General features: G+C 41.9%; 1 protein-coding gene across 3 annotated transcripts in view; it reads right to left on the reverse strand.

The window, feature by feature from the left end:
- Window positions 1–19,338, reverse strand: part of slc8a3 (solute carrier family 8 member 3) — a 142,686-nt gene extending 123,348 nt beyond the window's left edge. Inside the window, exons 1-2 of one of the 3 annotated variants that reach the window (XM_034857563.1) lie at window positions 18,810–19,338; window positions 8,875–10,742 (exon numbers count right to left, since the gene is read on the reverse strand). In XM_034857563.1, the coding sequence (XP_034713454.1) occupies window positions 8,875–10,655 (1,781 nt within the window). In that variant the 5' untranslated portion in view covers window positions 10,656–10,742; window positions 18,810–19,338. Of the gene's footprint in view, window positions 1–8,874; window positions 10,743–18,809 lie in introns of those variants that run through there. The other 2 variants (XM_034857564.1, XM_034857565.1) reach the window with 2 other exon arrangements.
- Between the last annotated feature and the right edge of the window lie 244 nt (window positions 19,339–19,582).

Here is a 19,582-nt window from a genome sequence, read left to right on the forward strand (position 1 = left end):
CTGCGGTGCCCTGTTACATCCTGCTACGCTCTGCGGTGCCCTGTTACATCCTGCTACGCTCTGCGGTGCCCTGTTACACCCTGCTACGCTCTGCGGTGACCTGTTACATCCTGCTACGCTCTGCGGTGCAGGTTCTTCCTAAAAGAGTTTTTCCTCACCACGGTCAAAACTAATTTTTGCTCTGGGGGGAACTACTAGAACTGTTGGGTCCTTGTGTCTCTAGATAACTCTTGTTATAAACTGATACTATAAATACAATTGAAATTAACCTTTGTGTTGACTTCCAGTCAAAATTGAAAATCAAAGCTTTTGTTGAAGCTTTTTTTATCAATGTTTTTAACTTTTTTTAAATGTTTTCAACACTCCGTAACACTAACTTGTTAACTTTAGTTCACGGTTATTTTTGGAATTTATGGTCAATAAACCTCATTTATCGGAAATTATACCTAATGTTTGAAAAGCAGAAATTAGGAATTATTTCGACTAAAATTAAAAGAATGTATGTTGATGGATAATCACAGACTGGAATATGTAAACTTTTACTCAATAGGCTACTATTTCAAAAACCACTTCTACTTTTTTTTCAAATGTTATAAAATTGAATAAGATACCTCAAAATTTATAAAAGTAGAGATTTGTACTTGCCAAAGAGTGTTGTTTGGAATCAATGATGTTGTTTTGGTTAGTTACAATTGGGTAGTTAAAAAGAACCTTGAAATAGGAAGATGGGTCAATTTGACCTAAGGACAACCCAAGGGTCCAAAAAGTACCTGTTAACAGAAACCAGGGACTTATTTTTCCTAATGGAAAACCAAAAAAGGCGAGTAGGGTCGAGGCGAGTGGAGCAGGTACCATGTAGTGGAAAAACGCCAATAATGTGCAATCCCTATAAAACAAACGCTGCCTAGTTTTACCATAAATGTCTACACGTTTTCTGGACGTCCGCAACCAAACCAGTGCATCATGCATTTCTGGAATTAGATTTGTGTTTTTTTATCCCCTTGTCTGCCAAAACATCACCCCTGATTGTGAAAACAAATAAAATAAAAAAAAACGTCCCACATGTGAGTCAGTGTGCCTTTTGTTTACGAGCCATGGTTCACTTTTTAACCGGACGTGGAATGTAATGAAGAAAATACAAAAATACTACAAAACAAACTTCACCACGTTACCAAAGAAAACAAAGTGTGATTGCACCCTAGGGCACTGTAAAAATACAAAGGCACATTCCAATTATTGGGAGAACAGAAAGTATGAGGTTTGCATGAATAAAACAACAGCAAGTACAGCACTGAATATGATTAGCTGAGCTGGAATGATCCTGGCTGTTTGAGAGGGCTGGCTGCAGGCTGGTAAGGTAAACCTCCTGGGTCTATTCCAGGGTGTCTGGGAAAGCGCTGGCAGGGAGAAAAGCTGGGTGGACCAGCATGCACATGTGTCCTGTCACTCATAATGTCCAAGAGATATTAAAGTGCCCCTATTATGCTTTTTGGGATTCTCCCAGTCTTTCAGTGTGTTATATATAGTTTCTCACTCCAAATGGAGCTTTCTCTCCCACAGATGGCACTTTTACTCAGCTGCCTAACAACGCCTCGCCCACATTCCTGTTTGAAATTCCTCAATTAGCAATCGGAGCTGACTGGAGTTTTGGGAGGCGGGCCAAAAGCTCAGACAGAAGCTGTGTTCCAAACTGCTCACTCACTAGTTACCTATACAGTGTTAGGGAACGACCAAACGAGAGAACGCCGGTTATTTGATAAAATACTTCTAATACGTCCCTGAAACAAACCGAGTACTCAGGACGATAGTAAAAGGGTGTATGTATGTTGCATGTTACATTTCCACGCCCGCTCCATTGTTCCTTTAACCCTTGTGTTGTCCTCCTGGGTTTAAAACTGACAAAAAATTGTCATTTTCGTCCCTTTTCAGACTTTTTTTGTTTTGTTTTTACTAACACCACCTTACTACCACTAGTTTTAGAGGACTTTTTGGAATTCCTGGTCTGTATAATAGCCCTCATTTATATAGAATTATACCTAATATTCGAGTTAAAAAAGCAGAAATTATGAATTATTTTGACTATTAGTTAAGATCAGAGGAACGACCAGATGATGTTCGTCAGGAATGAAAGTGATCAATTGTATTTGCAAAGAGCGTTGTATGGAATCCAATCCATTTTTGTGGTAATTTAGTTAAAAAGAAACCCATATTTTAGATATAGACATGGAGGGGTTACATTTTTGCGGGTGCTTCTGTTTCTTCTTCTACTCCAGGAAAAACACAGCTGCTTTTCACTGTGGTTTACAGGGAGTAGAACTAAGGGTGCGTTTCACACTAAAAATAACTGTGCATTGTGGGTATTTTGTAGTGGACTGTATAGTAATTTAATTTACTGCAGAGAATTTGAACACCGCTACAAAATGGCAAACCCACTATATAGTGCACTATTTCCAGGATTTTTTCTTTTCATATTGTAATGGCGTTTATACTACCACATGGGAAAAGTATCTTCAAGTACTTACTCTGAATTTTTTTTTAACTGAGAATTGTTTTTGAATCGAAAATCAATTTTGAATTGAATCGTCAGCCTAAAAATCGATATGGGATCGTGACACTTTTGGAATGGTGCACCCCTCCCTATTTCCACGATAGGGAACACAGCTGGACTGCTTCAGGCGGAGGCGCTGCAGCAACGGGCAGTATGAGAAACATGATATGTTTTTTGAACATTAACGCATGTTAACTTCTTCTAGTACACCCCAAGATTACAAATATAACGCTGAAACAAAGTGTAATAGGGGCTATTTAAGGAACTAGGTTGGGTGAGGGTACTGTGTGAGCGGGAGGAGGGTGGGTGGGTAGATAGTATCATAAACATAATGCAACCCCCTGCGTGAAGGTATTTAGACTAAATGTATTTATATTTACAATATAATATATTTGTTAGCACGGCAGAGTCATGCTCATACGGGCGTGACAACTGTGGCAATTACTTTGGCTTCTGGTCTGTCCGCCGCACACCACTCATTTGTTTATGAATCCATCAGCGCCTAGTTAAACACCCGTGTCTCCAGGGACGGAGCTTCTCCACCTAGCAGCTGTGTTATCTTCTCTTGGTCAAAGGAAACACACGCCTGCAACCTTACGCCATTTAATATTCCCTGAAGCAAACTTTCCTTCGTTACCAAAGGCTCTCAAGATGAATCTGAGGGATCACAAAAGGATTCAAAATGGTTTATTTAAGAAGTACTGTTCATTGGAATTAAAGATTATTTTCTGGATTTAGCGTTTCTGCCATAAAATGTTAGAAAATAGTGAGAAAATGTCCGTCAGAGTCCAAGGTGACGTCTTCAAATGTCTTATTTTGTCCAACCAACAGTCTGAAGACATTAAGTTGACAGGGGAAACTAGCAAGTAATCATATAGGGGAAATTGGAAACAGACAATTGTGGCATTTTTTCCTTCGGGTCAAATTTGACTTGTTTTCAGTTTATTTTTATTTCAAAAAAAGGGTCTTCGAAACATCAACTAACTTTGGAAAAAACATCAATAAAAGCAACCACAACACTGAAAAGGTGTCAAAAATGTCAGAAAAAGCAATACTAGTGATGCAATTTGTTTTTTTTTTAACACAAGGGTTAAAAGGAATCAATCAATTGTCAAAATAGTTGACGAAATAGCTGTTAACGGACTAATGGATCGATCGGCGAATCGTTCCATCACGATTGCTTTTTTTCTGAATTTTCTTCTGAAATACCAAGTATTTTCACCTCGTCACACCTCTAAAAATCATTTTAATTAAAAAATACGAGAAAAGAAAAATCAGCATGTCGTGCTGACAGCATTAGCTGATTAATCAATTAGTTGATTGAAAGAAACATAAACAACTTGATTAATCTGAAGTGATTCAGTTTGTCAAATGTAAGAATTGGCTGCTTTTGTCGGTTTCATATAAATGTAAATTAAAATATCTTTGGCTTCTGGACTGTTGGTCTGACAAATTTTTGGCCTAAACGATTGATTAGTCCAAAAAAAAAATAAACACATTGAGCAAAAGACATCGATCCAAATGTCTACACTGAGACTGTAACCTGATGATGGGTCACAAATAGACCTTGGCTCATTTTAAGTGTCACAAACCAGAAAGGTGGGGGTCCCTGCTCTGTGCCACCCAAGCATGTTAGCTTTACCTAACCTATTAGGAAGCACCCTTTAACGTAAGAGCCACTTCATAGCTATGACCACCATAAAAACGTCCTTTTAAGACGCCGGCGGTGCCTCGGTGAAGTTCATACCTGTTAGCTCGGAGCAGAAGCCCTGCCGCCAGGAGACTATTCAATTTCATCCTTCGTGCTGAGAACTATTGTCCCCCTAAAAATTGGAGTGATGTATTCCAGAGCGCCAGATTAGGACTGTAATAAATTTCCACTCTGGTTGATAACAATGGGCCCAAAGTGTGTCAAAAGAGATTGAGAGTCAATGCCTCGTAAAGCAGGGGGAGAGAGAAGAGAAGAGCGCTGACGCTCTATGTGGTCTAATTGTCCTGAAGAGGACAGCAGAGAAAGTCCCGGCCCTTTAGACAGGGAGCACACTCTGCCCTCATTTTCTCCCCACAATTAACACTGAATTAGGAGCGAGAAGGGGTGAAAAAGGAGGGAATCTTTCTGCCATCGTAACATATATGCAAAAACAGGAAATAAACATAACATTTTATTTTGTCAATTTCAGTTGGAATCTGAATGCGGAGGCAATGGAGGCAAATAAATTCTGGATTTTCTTCTCATGTCGCGAGCGGGAAAAGGACCCTGAGGAGAGCCTCCGAGGCAGCGAAAGAAGCATTGTTGTAATTATGCCTTTTAGTGAATATTCTACACGTTCATCCCCTTTGTTTTGTGTATGGAAATGTTCTCATGAATCTTCTAGTATGCTTTTGGATGAAGCTGTCACTTCCACTGCTCCTCTTTGTCTTTTTTATGGATGCACACAGAATCTAATTCATCACTATCCGAGCGTAATTATGGAAATTTCCAGAGATTTGTTGGGAGTTCTGTAACAACAGTCTGCCATTTCTACAAAAGACCCCAGAAGTCTCTGAAGGGGGAAGGGGGGAAGGAAATGTCACATTAATACTCGAGCGTGTTCGTGCATATGAACAATTTTCTTTGTTTTAACTGCTTAACTGCATAATGTCCTGTATGTTTTGAGAAATATATCAGTAGTCTATGGTGAGTGCATTAATCCACACTGACTGGGTGAGTTTAGTGTAATAGCCACAGTATGTCTTGTGCTGTCTCTGCAGTTAAAGTCATCCCTTGTTAGTCTGTATTCCACATGTCAGTGTGCACGTCAACGAGACCATTTCCTCCACATTTATTCCAAATACGCTGATTTCGACACTTCTCATTTAGTTATATCATTTTTTCTTTGCCCTCTTCTTTGAAATGTCACTACAAATGTCAGGGTTTGCATTTACAACAGATTTAAAAGAAACAAGATGATTTTAGTTCTCGCTAAAAGGATTTAAAGGCCACACCAATTCACCGACATTGATATTTTGATTAAATAATCAATCTACACATCCTCAACCTAAATGCATAATAGAGGTTTGTTAGAATATGACATGGATGTCGTAAAGGGTAAATTAAATTTTTTTTACAACATATTTTCCCATGTTTTTGCGTCTAAGTGACTGATGGGAACAACAATCTTTGAAATTGGTCCAGTATTAAGCAAGAGCGCTGCAATTGCGCACCTTAAATCTCCGTCCATTAAAAGTGCTTGTTTGGCCACTGACATGCTCAGATTGTCAGTCTGACTACATTATAAGAAAAGGATCCCTTCAAAGTAGGCCTGCACGATTCGGGGAAAAATATGAATCAAGATATTTTTGCTTAGAACTGATATCACGATTCTCTGCCAGGATATTGTAATGTTGGAAGTGTAATGTTTATTACACACATGAACCATGACAAACAAAACTAATTGGCAGTACCAAACATAGATTTCTTTTTGGCACCTATAGCACATTGCACATCCCCACAAGCCTTCAGGGTTCAGTGAAGAGAAGGGAGAGCATTTAAAACCTATTTTATAAAGTCTGTTTATAACTCACAATCAATCCCAATCAAAGTCATTAAAAAACAAACATTTATACATGTATAAAAAAAAGTTATTTCAAAATTAAATTGCGAACAGGGGTGAATCGAGATTGCGATTTTATAACGATTAAAGGCCTACTACAGAGATAGACCTTTTTAAAGATTATTTTCTGGGCTTTTCTGCCTTTCAGTTTTGACATGAGAGCTAGGTGAGAAATGGGGGGAGACATGCAGGAAATCGTCACAGGTCGGATTCAAACCCCGGACCTTGGTGTTGAGACATAAACGTCTCTGTACACGTGCGCCTGCTGCACCGCTGATCCAACCCAGCCAACAGCACCGAAATCGCCATAGCCAAACCCACCAGACTCCATTTAAATAAACAGTAACTTCGTCAAATTAAAACATACTTCATTCAAAGTCGACAGAAACAAAACAAAACTATCGAAAGGCGCCTACAAACACCTATTTACATGTAAAAACATGCTGGCTGTATGCTTGCTTATTCAAATGGAGTCTGGTGAGTTTGGCAATCTCTTTAACATAGATCCTTACTGTTCTACTGAATGTTCTGAGGCTATTTTTAAATTATTATTCGGTCTATAAAGTCCGATTCTTGAATCTCCTAAACTCAGGTCATTAAAAGGGTTTTCAAAGGGCATTTGAATGAAATTCATGTCATGTCTGACTTATTGCCTTTGGATTAACAGCACTTATGTGAAAGACAGATTTCCCCCAGGACAAATAATAAATAATAAGTAACTTAAATCTTGATATTGAGATGTTTTGAAGCGACAATTATCTGACCATTAGGTCTGATTGTTCTCCCAGATCACTACTAGTATTCATCAGTTCACAGCATGTCGACTTGTGCACTCTCACAACAAAGCCTTGCAGCACTGTAAGAACATGTAACTCGCAGCACGATGCCCAACACAATGAAGAGATCGATATACCAACATTTCCTCACAATGGCCACAACATCATCGCAGTATCATAATAACAGTCTTTCTCCACATCTCTCCCCTCTACTCCCACCGGCAGCCTTCAGGCCTGGCCCATAAAGCAACTCTCACATAAATCAAGCCAAAACCCTGAGAGCTCAGCAAGCCCCAAGAGCATGCTGATCACCCCGACACTCATTCCCCTCCTGCCGCTGTCTCCTGGGCTGCCTCAGCCCTCAGGAACCCACACCCTGGAGCTCAGGCCCTGCCAGTGAGCCACAGCACGCTGAGAGGCTACTGATTGGTGAGGGAAGGGGATGTCACAGAGGCATGTCACTTTGATTTAGTGCCTGCGGACCAATGTGTGAGATGCAAGCGGATGCAAGCTGTGAAATAAACAAATCAATATTTCCCAGGCGCAATTCTGTATACATGCCAGTATCCCAAAGCACTGCCTTACATACACTGGACAAAAAAGGCTGTAGTATCATACAATGCATAGCGCCCCAGTGCAACATGAGCATTCCAGGATGGGAGAAAAGCTTGCTCTAGTTTATTGGCGTTTCTTTAAACCTATTACAATCGTCATGGGCGGTGCTTAGGTCCGCACGGAGCCGCTGTAGAGAGAAAACTGATTGGACAGGGTAGTCTAGCTATCTGTCTCAATTTACCCTGTAGAGATCTGAGGAGCGGTTAACCACAGTCATCATGAATCCACCAGAGTTTAATATTCCAACTCAAAGAAATCGGAAGGAAAAGGACATACATGCATCGGCGGTGTTTCCAGGGGCACGGGAGCAATCCCGGAAGTGGAATGTCGTGGCTATAGACTGTAGCAACGCTGCCAAATAAGCCCACTCTGAATCGAGTCTATGTGCTTTATAGTGCAGACTTTACACAGTTGGTACAGCTGACAAGGCTGCATAACGTTGCTGCTTACTACCAAACTGCAAGCTTTATTAGCATAGCTGCCCCCAGATGGAATCAAAGACTTGTTATTCGGCATGACACAGCATGCCTGCTGACCTAAATGCCATGTACTGATTATTGCATGTGCCTTAGCCTGACCTCTGACCTTTGTAGCTGTAATCTTCTCCCTCTCTTTGTTATACTCTTGCTTTTCTTCCATATTGCTTTCTTTTAATCGAAGCAGACATGACAGAATAAATAAAAGAAAAAGTGCTAAAATCCAGTTCGCAGAGGGGATTAGAGAAGCGGGGGGGGGGGTTACTTAAGGACTTCCCGTTTCCACAGTTGTGTGACAAATCCCAAAGTTGAATCCCTATTGCATGCAACACACACAGAATTGCTACAGACGCAGCTTTGATTAGAGCAAACTCTCTCGACAGGAAAACAAGGGGATAGAGAGAGCACGCTCAGATGAGAGCGCACACTGTCTAAATGTAACCAGTTCGTTTTTAAATTCACAGTGATGAGTGCAAACAGCACATGAATAGGTTATGTTCCAAATTAAATAATGTCAAGAGGCAGAGAAGACAACATCTTTGCATCAAATGCTGAATGAGACGCATGTCTGGCAGGCTGCTGAATAACTTTGAACCTAGCTTTCATATCTTATATGCACTGTAGCTATCGTTACTTGATAGGTTTATCACTATCAATCTGCAATTACATTTTCTTTTTAAATCACACAAATCAATAGGATGCAAAAGAGAACCAAACAAAGAATAATGAGTTGTTTAAACTACTAAATGCACTTCATTTTCAATAACCTTGGTTGATTAAAAATCCTTAATAATAAATTGCCAACATCACCTTAATGAAAAGCAACTTCCGCCCAACCATGAGAAAAAAAGGAGTTGCTGTCTTACCAGGTCTCGTCGTTTTTGAACTCAAGCTCTCCGTAAGTGTCTTCAAAGTCCTCCCCTCCTCCTTTGGCGAGACCCTCCATGGTGCGATAAGGCACAACGACTGTCCCCCTTGCTCCAGAAGTCCTTAGCACTTTCACTTCCATAATACCAATGCTCTCACTGATGTGCACCGAGCTGCTCTCAAAGGTGAAGATGCCCGAATGATCGTCATCCAGAATGGTCACGGTGGCCACGGAGGGGAAGCCCAGCATGGCCTTTGGGTATGGGAGACTGTTGGGGGACAGCACCTCGTCCTCCGTCTCCAGGACACGCAGATTACAGAGCCGGACAAAAAAGTGCTCGTCCTCTTCAAAGATGTCGTCGTCTATGATGCCAATGTTTATTTCCTTGATCATCTCTCCTGGTTTGAACACTACTGTACCCTCTGAGAACTCGTAATCGGCCCCAGCGTTAGCCGAGCCATCTTCAGTCTTATAATCCACATAAATGGTCTTGTTGAGGTCGCCACCCTTTCTGGTGATGGACAGAATGGCGGCGCCACAGTTCTCGAGGCACTGGTAGACGGCAGGCTCAAACGCAATTCGAGACACGTACTCTTCTGGCTCTTCCACGTGCACCTCCTGCACGCTGATGCTCTTCTTCGCCTGCTCCGCGACGTGTTTCTTCAGGATGTTTCCCGCGCCCGTCATCATGCGTGTAGCTTGAATGCGGTAGAAGGCACGGCTCTTTTGCTGGTGGGAGAGAGCGTAGTAGTTGGCCATCTCAACCAGCTGATCCATCTCTTTCTCGGGGTGCTTCTGCTTCAGGTCTTTCAAGATGCGGATCATGTCGCGCCGGGACTCGTCAACCTCTTTGCTCTCAGGCAGACCAATAAGATTGCTTGCCGCCCCTCCGTCCATGAAGTGAGAGTTGACCATCTTGCCGTCCATCTCAATCCCCTTGGAGCGTTCTGCCTCCGTCTCGATGATCACACCCCTGTGTTTGTCGGTGCGATACTTCTTGTGCATGAACTTGTAGAAGAGCAGTCGTCTGTCCGCTACCCATGCAAGGAGTACACATATGGGGAAGAAGGCCAGTGTGAGGAGACCCTCCCAGACCTGGACTACGTTGGGAGAAAACACAGCCAGAATCATGTAGAGCCAGATGTAAGCAAAAATGCTCCAGCCTGCAGTGACAAAGAACACTCTGAGGTGTTTGATCTTGCGTACCTCTCCTTGGGGAATGACCGACACACAGAGGCCAATGATGACAAACATATTGAAGGCCGCACTGCCGACAATTGTGGCAGGCCCGAGCTCACCAGATTTGAACCCATGTCCACAGATCTCTATTACAGAGAGCATAATCTCAGGGGCGGACGAGCCCAAGGCCATGAGGGTGAGGTTCGAGACCGTTTCGTTCCACACCCGAATTGTGGTGGTGGTTGTTTCTCCATTGGGCCTTTTGATGACGAGTTCCTTCTCCTGGGAGGTGATGACCTCGATGGCCGCCATGAAGCGGTCAGCAATGATGGACACTCCGAGAAACATGTAGATCATGGCCACAAAATACACAATGACCCGTGCGATCTTGTCTCCCATGGAGGGATCCTCAGGATACCAGATGGGCAGGATGATCCCTGCATGACACTTGGAGTTTCCCGCGCAGGTTGCATTGCTTGGGGTTAGCAGAGGGCTCGGAGTGGTCCGGGCTTCTGTACAAAGGAAGGCTACAGCCACAGAGACCAGCCCCAACCAGAGGCAGGCTGACGACCCTGGCTTTACAGGCCTTGAACCCTCCATGCACCCTCCTTCGTCTCAAGGGTCCTTACCACACTGACAGTCCCCCTGGGATCCAGCACTGGGCTGTGACCTTCCTCTACTCACCACCTAAACACAACAGACAGAAACAACAAATATTATATGAATCTCATATAAATAAATATATATTTAAGAGACAAAGAGTTTACTCTCATATGGGATTTTGTTTGCTGTGTAAATATTTATTGTACTTTCTTAATGCATTGCTTATTAAACATAATAGTACAGTGATTCATTTAATCCCATAATGGAATGGTCGTCCAACCTAAGACTCACATTGTTTGAAATCCCAAGTTTGACGAGCAGTGTTAGCACAAGTGTGCAAGACTGTGTTTGCATTTCAGAAACATACACTGGGAAAAGAATTTCTCAATTTCATAGGAGTGCAAGAATACACATTATCCCACAATCCTTGTGGAAGACTTCAATGAGTTTCTGCCTCCTTCTGTACAAACAGCAGTCGTGAGACCTTTGTGTTATCTATGAGGGGCGGTCTGTAAAGTACTTTCCCATGCTTAGGAATTCATGAGATTTGTGGTAATATGAAGAATGTAGATAACATTAGTTTAATAAAATCATGGCCTGGGGGCTCATTTCTAATCATGAAGTTTATTTTCAGTTAAGATGTGGATACGTGCGCCCAATAATGAGGATTTGAGTGTGATTGTCTGAGATCTCAGGGGTAATACACAGCTCGGAACCAAACAGCTCGCTCAGCAGGCGTACAATGCTGCCAAACTAAGCACTGTCCAAAATGTCGCATTGGCAAAAAAACAGCAGAGGGGAGGCAGGAGACCATCAAGAGGCAAACTGAAACAAAGGGTACAGATGTCCCGTCCAAATTCATTATATACTGAGCTCTAAATGCCCAATTGCCACTTCCGCAAGAGAGACTAGCTTTACAATACCAATGCAGACGTTGTCCGAAGTCGTAAAAACTCAGGCTAAGGATCTTACACACCTCTTCAGCCCTTATGAGATACGACTTGACAATTCGTTTGATGCTAAAAGCGAAGGCCAGAGGCAATGGGAGCACGAAGAACAGTTAACCACCCCAAACTGAGAAGACGTGAGCCGCTTTAAGAGATAACACAGGGGATTTATTATAAAAGCTCTCTTCTCAATAGTACCTGTGATTATTTGGGGCTTCAGGAGGATGGGTGGGGCCCCTCTGCAGCCCCCACCACACCATTGGGCCCCTGAGGTACACAGACAGTTGTGTCTCAGGAGATCTCAAGAGATGATTCTGAATTGAATGAATGACGAGAATGATCTTTTCAGACAGCTACAGACTCTGAAGGTAATCATTCTGTCCTGGATTCACTAAAGGATTTACATGTTTTGTATTACTGTCACACTTGTTTCCCTTTGCTTTTGTTGAGCTAAATGTATTTGAAGCTTTTCCACATTTTGTACCTAAAAGTGCATTCTTGTGTTCTGATTGCTGGTTAAAGGCTTGATTACCTCTGGGGCCGCCTGCACTAAAATCTGTACAGTAAGCACTCATGGCACTTTAAGGCACTTTGGATAAAAGCACCCACTAAATGGCATATGTTATGCAGTGTAATGTAGATTTCTTATTCGTTTTAGCTATTGTGCAGTACACTGGATCTGAAGACTTTTAAAACTACTTGAAACTCCCAAGTGATATTTTTTGAAGTGATATCCATCAACCAGACAGACCACTAGCTTGTTTTGGATAGCTGACAGAGTTTTCAGTGGAAGGGATGATAGTCAAACAGGAGGTGGCATATTTAAGCACGGACACCAATTTAAAAGCCAAATATTGTCTCTGGAACCTGGTCAGTGTCAACACACACCTAATGTCTGCAAAAGAAAAAAATTGGCAAAGTTTCTATCAATTTCTTGTGTGCAAACTGAGGGTTTCGCAAAACCAATTAATTCATTCTGGAATAAATCCTTCCTAATATTTCTAATTTAATGGTTCATAGACACAAATAATTGCATCACTATCAGTATTACAATGTCTTTTAAGGGATCACAACCTCAATAACATTTAGAAGTATATGTCTTTCTTGAAGTGCTTTTTTTAAAGAGGTGATAAAACTGAAATAATGCAGGATATCTCAACTTGAAATGAAAAAAATATTTGCAGATTGCAGAGCAGTACACTGATCTGGAGGATAGAAGAAGGGATGACAGCAAACAGCAGAAGAAACGAGAGACAAGGAACTTAAATGTAACTGAATCAGCAGAGCCATTGATATGGACAGGAGCCAGCTATGCAATCCCTGTGAGAACCGGCAGCGCTGAGCACAAACAAAAACAACGGGGAAATAATGAAGTGACAAAGTTGTAACTTAATGAGAGAAAAGTTGCATCTGAAAAACTATAGATTTTGCAGCTTATTCGTATCAATCTGAAAGTTTAACACAGAAACTCACCTACAAGAGCCCACTTTTAGGAATGAAGAAAACGTGCATTCAATAACAGTCCTAGACCTATCAACTTTTACTGTAAATTACTTTTATTTGAAAAGTTACAGCAAGGGAATCTTTTGAAAAAAGGTGAAGGGAGTGCCGCTCCAGTTTGAGAATCAGAGCAACACTGCTGACCTGCTAGCTTCTCCCTGTCTTTTTTATTGCATAGGGGTGGATGGTCAGAAACTGCAATGAGGCAGAAACAGACCAAGCATCCAGAATATAAACACTAGAGAGCCTCTCAGTATGTTACAACCTGGGGACGGGAATGATTAAATGACTGGTCATTTAATTACTAGGTGATAAACAAGAGGCAGAGTATCCCAAATCCAAAGAGTCAAAGTCAAACCAGGTATTATATACATATTAAAATGATGTTATCATTTTGAAGGTTGGCTAAGTTGATCTCACTATTTCTAGACTAGTCATTTAAAAAGAAACGTGATTTAAGATTACTCTATCGTTGATGCGGCAAGCTTACTGTATTGGCTAACAGTTGCCTACATGTACACATCCATCACAAAGCAACATTAATTACCTCTGCCAGAAAAGTTGAGTTTTCGGTAGAGATGTTCCAATATCAGTATCGGTATCGCCTCCAATACTGCCTCAAACGCTGGTATCGGATCAGGAAGTATCGGAGTTTATGCAGCAATCTAAGTTAAAGTAGTTTATTTATGCTCTTTTTTTATTATGACGGACTGTCAAACTGGATGATAAAAGATCTGTGGTGTTCATTGTTTGTTCATGTTTCACAAGTGTTTAACCTGAGCCAGACCAACAAAGAAAGAAATCATATCCCATCCATACAGGGACAGTAGTATACAGCTGTTAGACATCATATCACATCCATACAGGGACAGTAGTATACAGCTGTTAGATATCATATCCCATCCATACAGGGACAGTAGTATACAGCTGTTAAAACATGATATAATATATAACACACTGGTATCGGATTAGTACTCGGTAGCGTCCGATACACAAGTTCAGGTATCAGAATCGGTATCGGGAAACAAAAAATGGTATCGGACCATCTTTAGTTGTCGGTTCGGTTTGTCCCGTTGGTTTGTAGGTGTCTCAGCAGGATTATGAAAAAAAAAACTACAGGCCCAGTTTATTGGGTGGAAGGGTGTAGTACAGGTCATGGAAGAAGCCATCAGATTTCGGAGCGGATCCAAATCACGGTGCAATTACAAAAAGTATTTTTCGTTTTTGTTAACATAGCCTGAGAGGGCGTTTGGGCTGCATTCATGGGGCTTTAGATGTATTAGAAAATTACGACTGGGATAAATTCACACTGCATTAACGTTGTGAGAAAGGGCGTGGGCTTGGCTGAGGTCTGCGCTCTCTGAGTGCCTTCCTATGCTGAAGTCATGTTTCTGGCCACATTAGGAATCCAAGATAATAATATTCTTTTAGATCTGTTTTGGTCAACACCAAAATCCAGAGGGAACTATCTGGCTCCTCAGCAGCTGGATGCTGCAGTACGTTCACCAGCTAGCTTGTTCACTAGCTGGCTAATATCCGTCTACTGTTTGGTGCTGGCAATGTAGTGTACGGTCCATTTTTGTTTGTTTTGTTTTTTTGCTTAACAGAGCTGCTACAGCCAGGTACGACTCTAGGAGAGCCGTGAGAGTGAACCGAAACAGTAGGTGTAATAACGGTCACTACAAACAACCTCATTTAAATACAGGTACTCACAGTATCTGAAAAATACTCATTACAGCAGCTTTAAATGAGCTGACATTTCCTGTCCTTTTAACACTTCAGGACTTCAATGCAGACAGGGGGGCCTCATGTCTCCATGTGTAAATGTGTTCTAGTATGGAAGTGATGAAAAAGAGTAAATGGGCTCAGTCGGCCTACTCTGGATAAACAGGTACAACAAAACAAACAAGCCAAATCCCCATAAATCCATGAGCAAACTACCAGAGTGATACAGAAAATGATAACGATATAAAGGCCATACAGTAACACTGGACAGGGTTGTGCTCATTCCAGGGTCTCCCAAAAGACAAATTTGTGCTCTATACACTAAGTAGTAATCTTTTTAAGGTCATGTAAACATTAATTCCTGATGAAATTTACCTCATCCTTAAGGCCCTGATAACACTACTTGTACTACTACTTCCTCTACTGCTACTGGTATGAATATTACTTTCAAAAGTATAGTAATGTTAATGTTAGGACAGGTCCTAACATTAACAATACTGCTACCAACTACTACTATTAATCTAACATGACTATTTCTCCTAACCTTGTTACTACAACTACCACGGCTGACACAAGACCGTTAAAGGGAGCCTCCATTTATTTAGTATTTCCCTTCCCAACAACCATCTCCTATAAATGACATTAATATACTAATTTCCAATTTTAACATATTTAAAGAAATGTAATGCAGCAAATTTTTTATAAACATAATGAGAAAATGTAATTGATGTATCTAGCACGTTGCAAAATATTGATACTGAACAAACAGTACAATGTTCACTGACAACGTGTATCATATATTCTCTATCATGTCCATAGCAACTGAGTCATTTTTTGACTTTTTTAGGTCACACGTCACTTGGTTAAGGTTGGGAAAGATAGCGGTTATGCAATGAACATAAAGTTATTAACATTTAACAGAAACCACAATCTTCCAGTAACCAAACCAAAAACCAAACGCTTTCTCCGTACGGGACATAAATCTTGCACGTCCTCAAAAATAACAGCTTGTGAACACAATCCACGCAGCAATTACATTTCCCCACACCCCATCATGAGGAAAACCTTACAAACTTCTTTTTGAGGAGACAATGTGGTCCATAAAGTTAGAAGACATGTCATAGACAGATTTAAAAAACAATCTAAGCAGTATCACGTGATACTCGCTGACTTAAAATCCCCATTTACATCTGGTATTAATAATGTGATCCGGACCTGACGTGGAGGGTGACCTCTGGAGCAGGGGCCAGTGGGAAAGGAGACGTTTGGTGACATTTCAACTTACTGGGTGGAAACTTGTATTAAGAATGATCACGTTGTATGGTATGCATTGACACCAGACCCCTCCAGGTGTGGTGTGCATGGCCAATCCATCGCATTCTGACCACAATGCATTCTGATGTGTTCACACCTTGCATCGATTACCATGTGTTTTTCCTTCTCCAGACGTACAGATCACATGATCACTTCTCTTTCCTAAAAGCTTAAAAAAATGCTGGAACCTACAATTCCAATAATGCACCCCCATAATGAGCATTGGAGCCTCCCCTGACTAGCAAATGCCCAGTACACATATCTACCTCCAGAACCACAGAAGACATCATGGAACTGCTGTCACAGGCTCAATAGTGGCCCTATAACAAAATCTTCATATTGCAAAAATATGCTAGTAATACTATGTCCAATAGGGATGGATTGATTTGATTGATTGGTTTATTGATTGAGAAACCGTTTAAGACACATGACCACATAGTCTTGGCAATAATGTAAAGCTCATTAAAATGATTACATTTGACCTCACAAGGGTTTTGTATTTTAAATATTGATTTTGTATCACAGCACAGTGCTGGCAGCTGATGCAGAGTGAACGATTCCATTTCTCTATACCAACACTAGAGCCCTGACCCCTAAATCAGAAGCTACACAAAACAATTTGCATACTAATTACTGTTTTAAGGATTGTATTTTGCATAGTGAATGTAGAGGAGGACTCTCGCTGGAGTTTAATCAAGACTGTTCAGCTGCCAACGAACAGTATTACGAATCAACTGAAAAGACAAAGTTGTTTACAAAAACTGCACAGGAACCTAAGAGTCATAATCCAACTGGCATATTTAAATGAAGGGTGCAGTTCAGCTTTGACATATTCCAATTAAATCCAACACTGACATCTTCAACCACAAATAGTTGAGGGTGAACCCACTTAAACTCCATTTACACAACTTTTAACACTTATTTCTGTATAAAATATAGAACAAAATTATTATTATTATAGAAAAAAGTGCCGATTATGACAATAAACAACTTCTCCCATCTTATAAAGAAGACATTCTCTAATGTGTTAATTAAAGGGTTGGCCTGATGCTTAAAGAGATAACTGTGCAAATATCCGTATAATGTTATACTGATAGAATATATTCTATCAAATGAGTTAATTGTTTTCCCTGATTTTTAATCCTGTTAGGTGTAAAATGTCTGAAAAAGCATTTAGACTATCATAACAGGAGAGTAAAACTAATTCATGACCAATCGGACTACATTCCTTTAGTAAGGCATTTTTACCACAAGGAGAAGACGCACTATACGCTTTTTATTTGTATTTTTAACTATATATAATGTGTCCAAATCAACTGAATAACAGAGTAAATAGACTAAAATGTGTCAGGAAGAAAATGATGTATTGTTAGACTTTTGTCATGAGTGAGAAACCTCGATAATCGATTAAGCAAAAATGCCAAAAAATAATAATCTCTGGGTCCAGCTGTTTTCTTCTGATATTAAACTAAATAGCGTTGTATTCTGGAGTGTTGCACTTACCAAACATACTATAGGAATACATCCATCTGGATTTAAGAATTTTGTTTTTTTTGTGATTTTCTGAGTGTGATACATGGAGGAAATGATCCTGGCCTATAGACAGTTGAAGCCCTGGTCAGTCCTACTCTTTGCCTTTCTGTGCACCTCTGAGATAGCAGATTGTAAAGAGAAAAGTAACATTAATGTTTGATTCCATGCAACTTTTAATGATCGCCACCCTTTATATATTCCCTGAGTGATGCAGGCAGCACAGCACAGCCTTAGACAGTTGCTGAGAGGGGAGAGGGCTGCTCTGCTCACAGATCTCTTTCCCTATTTTGGGACGAGGGTCTTGTTTAAAGAAGCTATTTGAGATGCGCGTAAACATGCACTCAGCAGACACGCAGAGAACCTCAGCTGTTGCCGATTAATCATCCGAAGGCCGTTTCGCTCACTACACCGACGCCAGTGGAGGCTACCTGAGGGGGGAAATCCCTGCTGGAGCATCCTAAGGCCCGCACCGTAACTTCCACGCTGCATCCAGGCCTATACGTGGAAGGATGCACAGAGAATGTACCTCCTGAACCTAATAGGCCAGCCTCAGGAAACACACTGTGTCCAAATCCAACTCCAAACCGTGACAGGCGGTGCAAAAGAAGCCAAAATAGCCTGTGTAAGCAAAAACTAAAGATGTTATATTAAAACCTGGAAATGCAGGTGTTCAGCCAATCAGCAGCAGGAATGGGCTCGCCAGGCTGTAACTAGTATCCAATACTTGCGCTGACACGCGCCAATTATTTTAATGGCACACCCATTAGACGCTATCACGAATCCATTGCAGCCTGTTGCAATGGATCATATGTGCACAAGGATGAGGAGCCATGGGAGTTTAGACAGGTTGGACCTCTGGCAGCATGAAGCGCTCCGGAGGGACGGACCACATCACATCACTCCTATCGACTGTTATTTGCAGCTATCGTGGATCTTGAAATGCTTCCAACATGGTTACTATGGTAGCCTATTACTACAAGCTGTCACATATTCATATAGAAAGCCTATCTGTGTCTTGTTGTCTATCGCTAAAGGTTTGTCAGGTTACATCCCTCATCCACACGCTGATTAATTAGCCTAATATCCCTGAGTTTGCATCATGCCGCAGGATATTCGTTAGCCTATAACCTACCTGGATGTGTAGGCTATTCCGGGGAGTTTATGTAGAAACTGCGAAACAGCTCCTCTCCGCCTCCCTTTCTTATTATTGTTGGCCGGTCCGATCGCCCTATCAACAGTCACAGTGGAATCTCGCTGCTTGGATGTCTTGCGTAAAACGCGCTCCTCGGACCACAATCCCCCGGTGAAGCCACTGTGTCGTCCTCATGTACGGAGAGAGAGAGAGAGGCAGATCCCCATGCAGCCGGCTGCTCGGTATGTATTTGCGATTGGATCAAACCGGCCGGAGGTGATCGCCTTTCGTCCAGCTGTCTCCTGCCTGGGCGCCCTCCTCCCCAGATCCTCCCTGTCTGACGGATTGACCGGGTCGCAGAGCTGTCAATGACGAGGGGAGGAAGAGGAGGATGGGGGGGAGGAGAGAGGAGAGAGGGGGGGTCGGTATTTTAAGATCAGAGATGGATCTTCAGAGACCCGTCCGCACGGCTCTCTCTCCCCCTCCTGCAAGCCGTGAATCAGCGTCTCTCCTCCTCCCCCTCTCTCGGCGCAGGGAAACTACGATGCCGCTCTTATTGTAGGCTATAGCCTACTGTAGTATAGGCACTCTCTCTTTCCCGGCTGTCTTCTCTACAGAAACAACACACTGACATTCATATTAAACGCCTGTACATTAGAAAGGCGCTCAGCTGTGCAGGCTATGGAAGTTACCCAGGCAGGCAGGCAGGCAGGCAGGCGGGCAGGCGGGCGGGCGGGCAGGCAGGCGGGCAGGCAGGCGGGCAGGCAGGCGGG

The sequence above is a fragment of the Etheostoma cragini genome, chromosome 20, assembly GCF_013103735.1.
Source record: "Etheostoma cragini isolate CJK2018 chromosome 20, CSU_Ecrag_1.0, whole genome shotgun sequence".
Lineage (NCBI taxonomy): Eukaryota > Metazoa > Chordata > Actinopteri > Perciformes > Percidae > Etheostoma > Etheostoma cragini.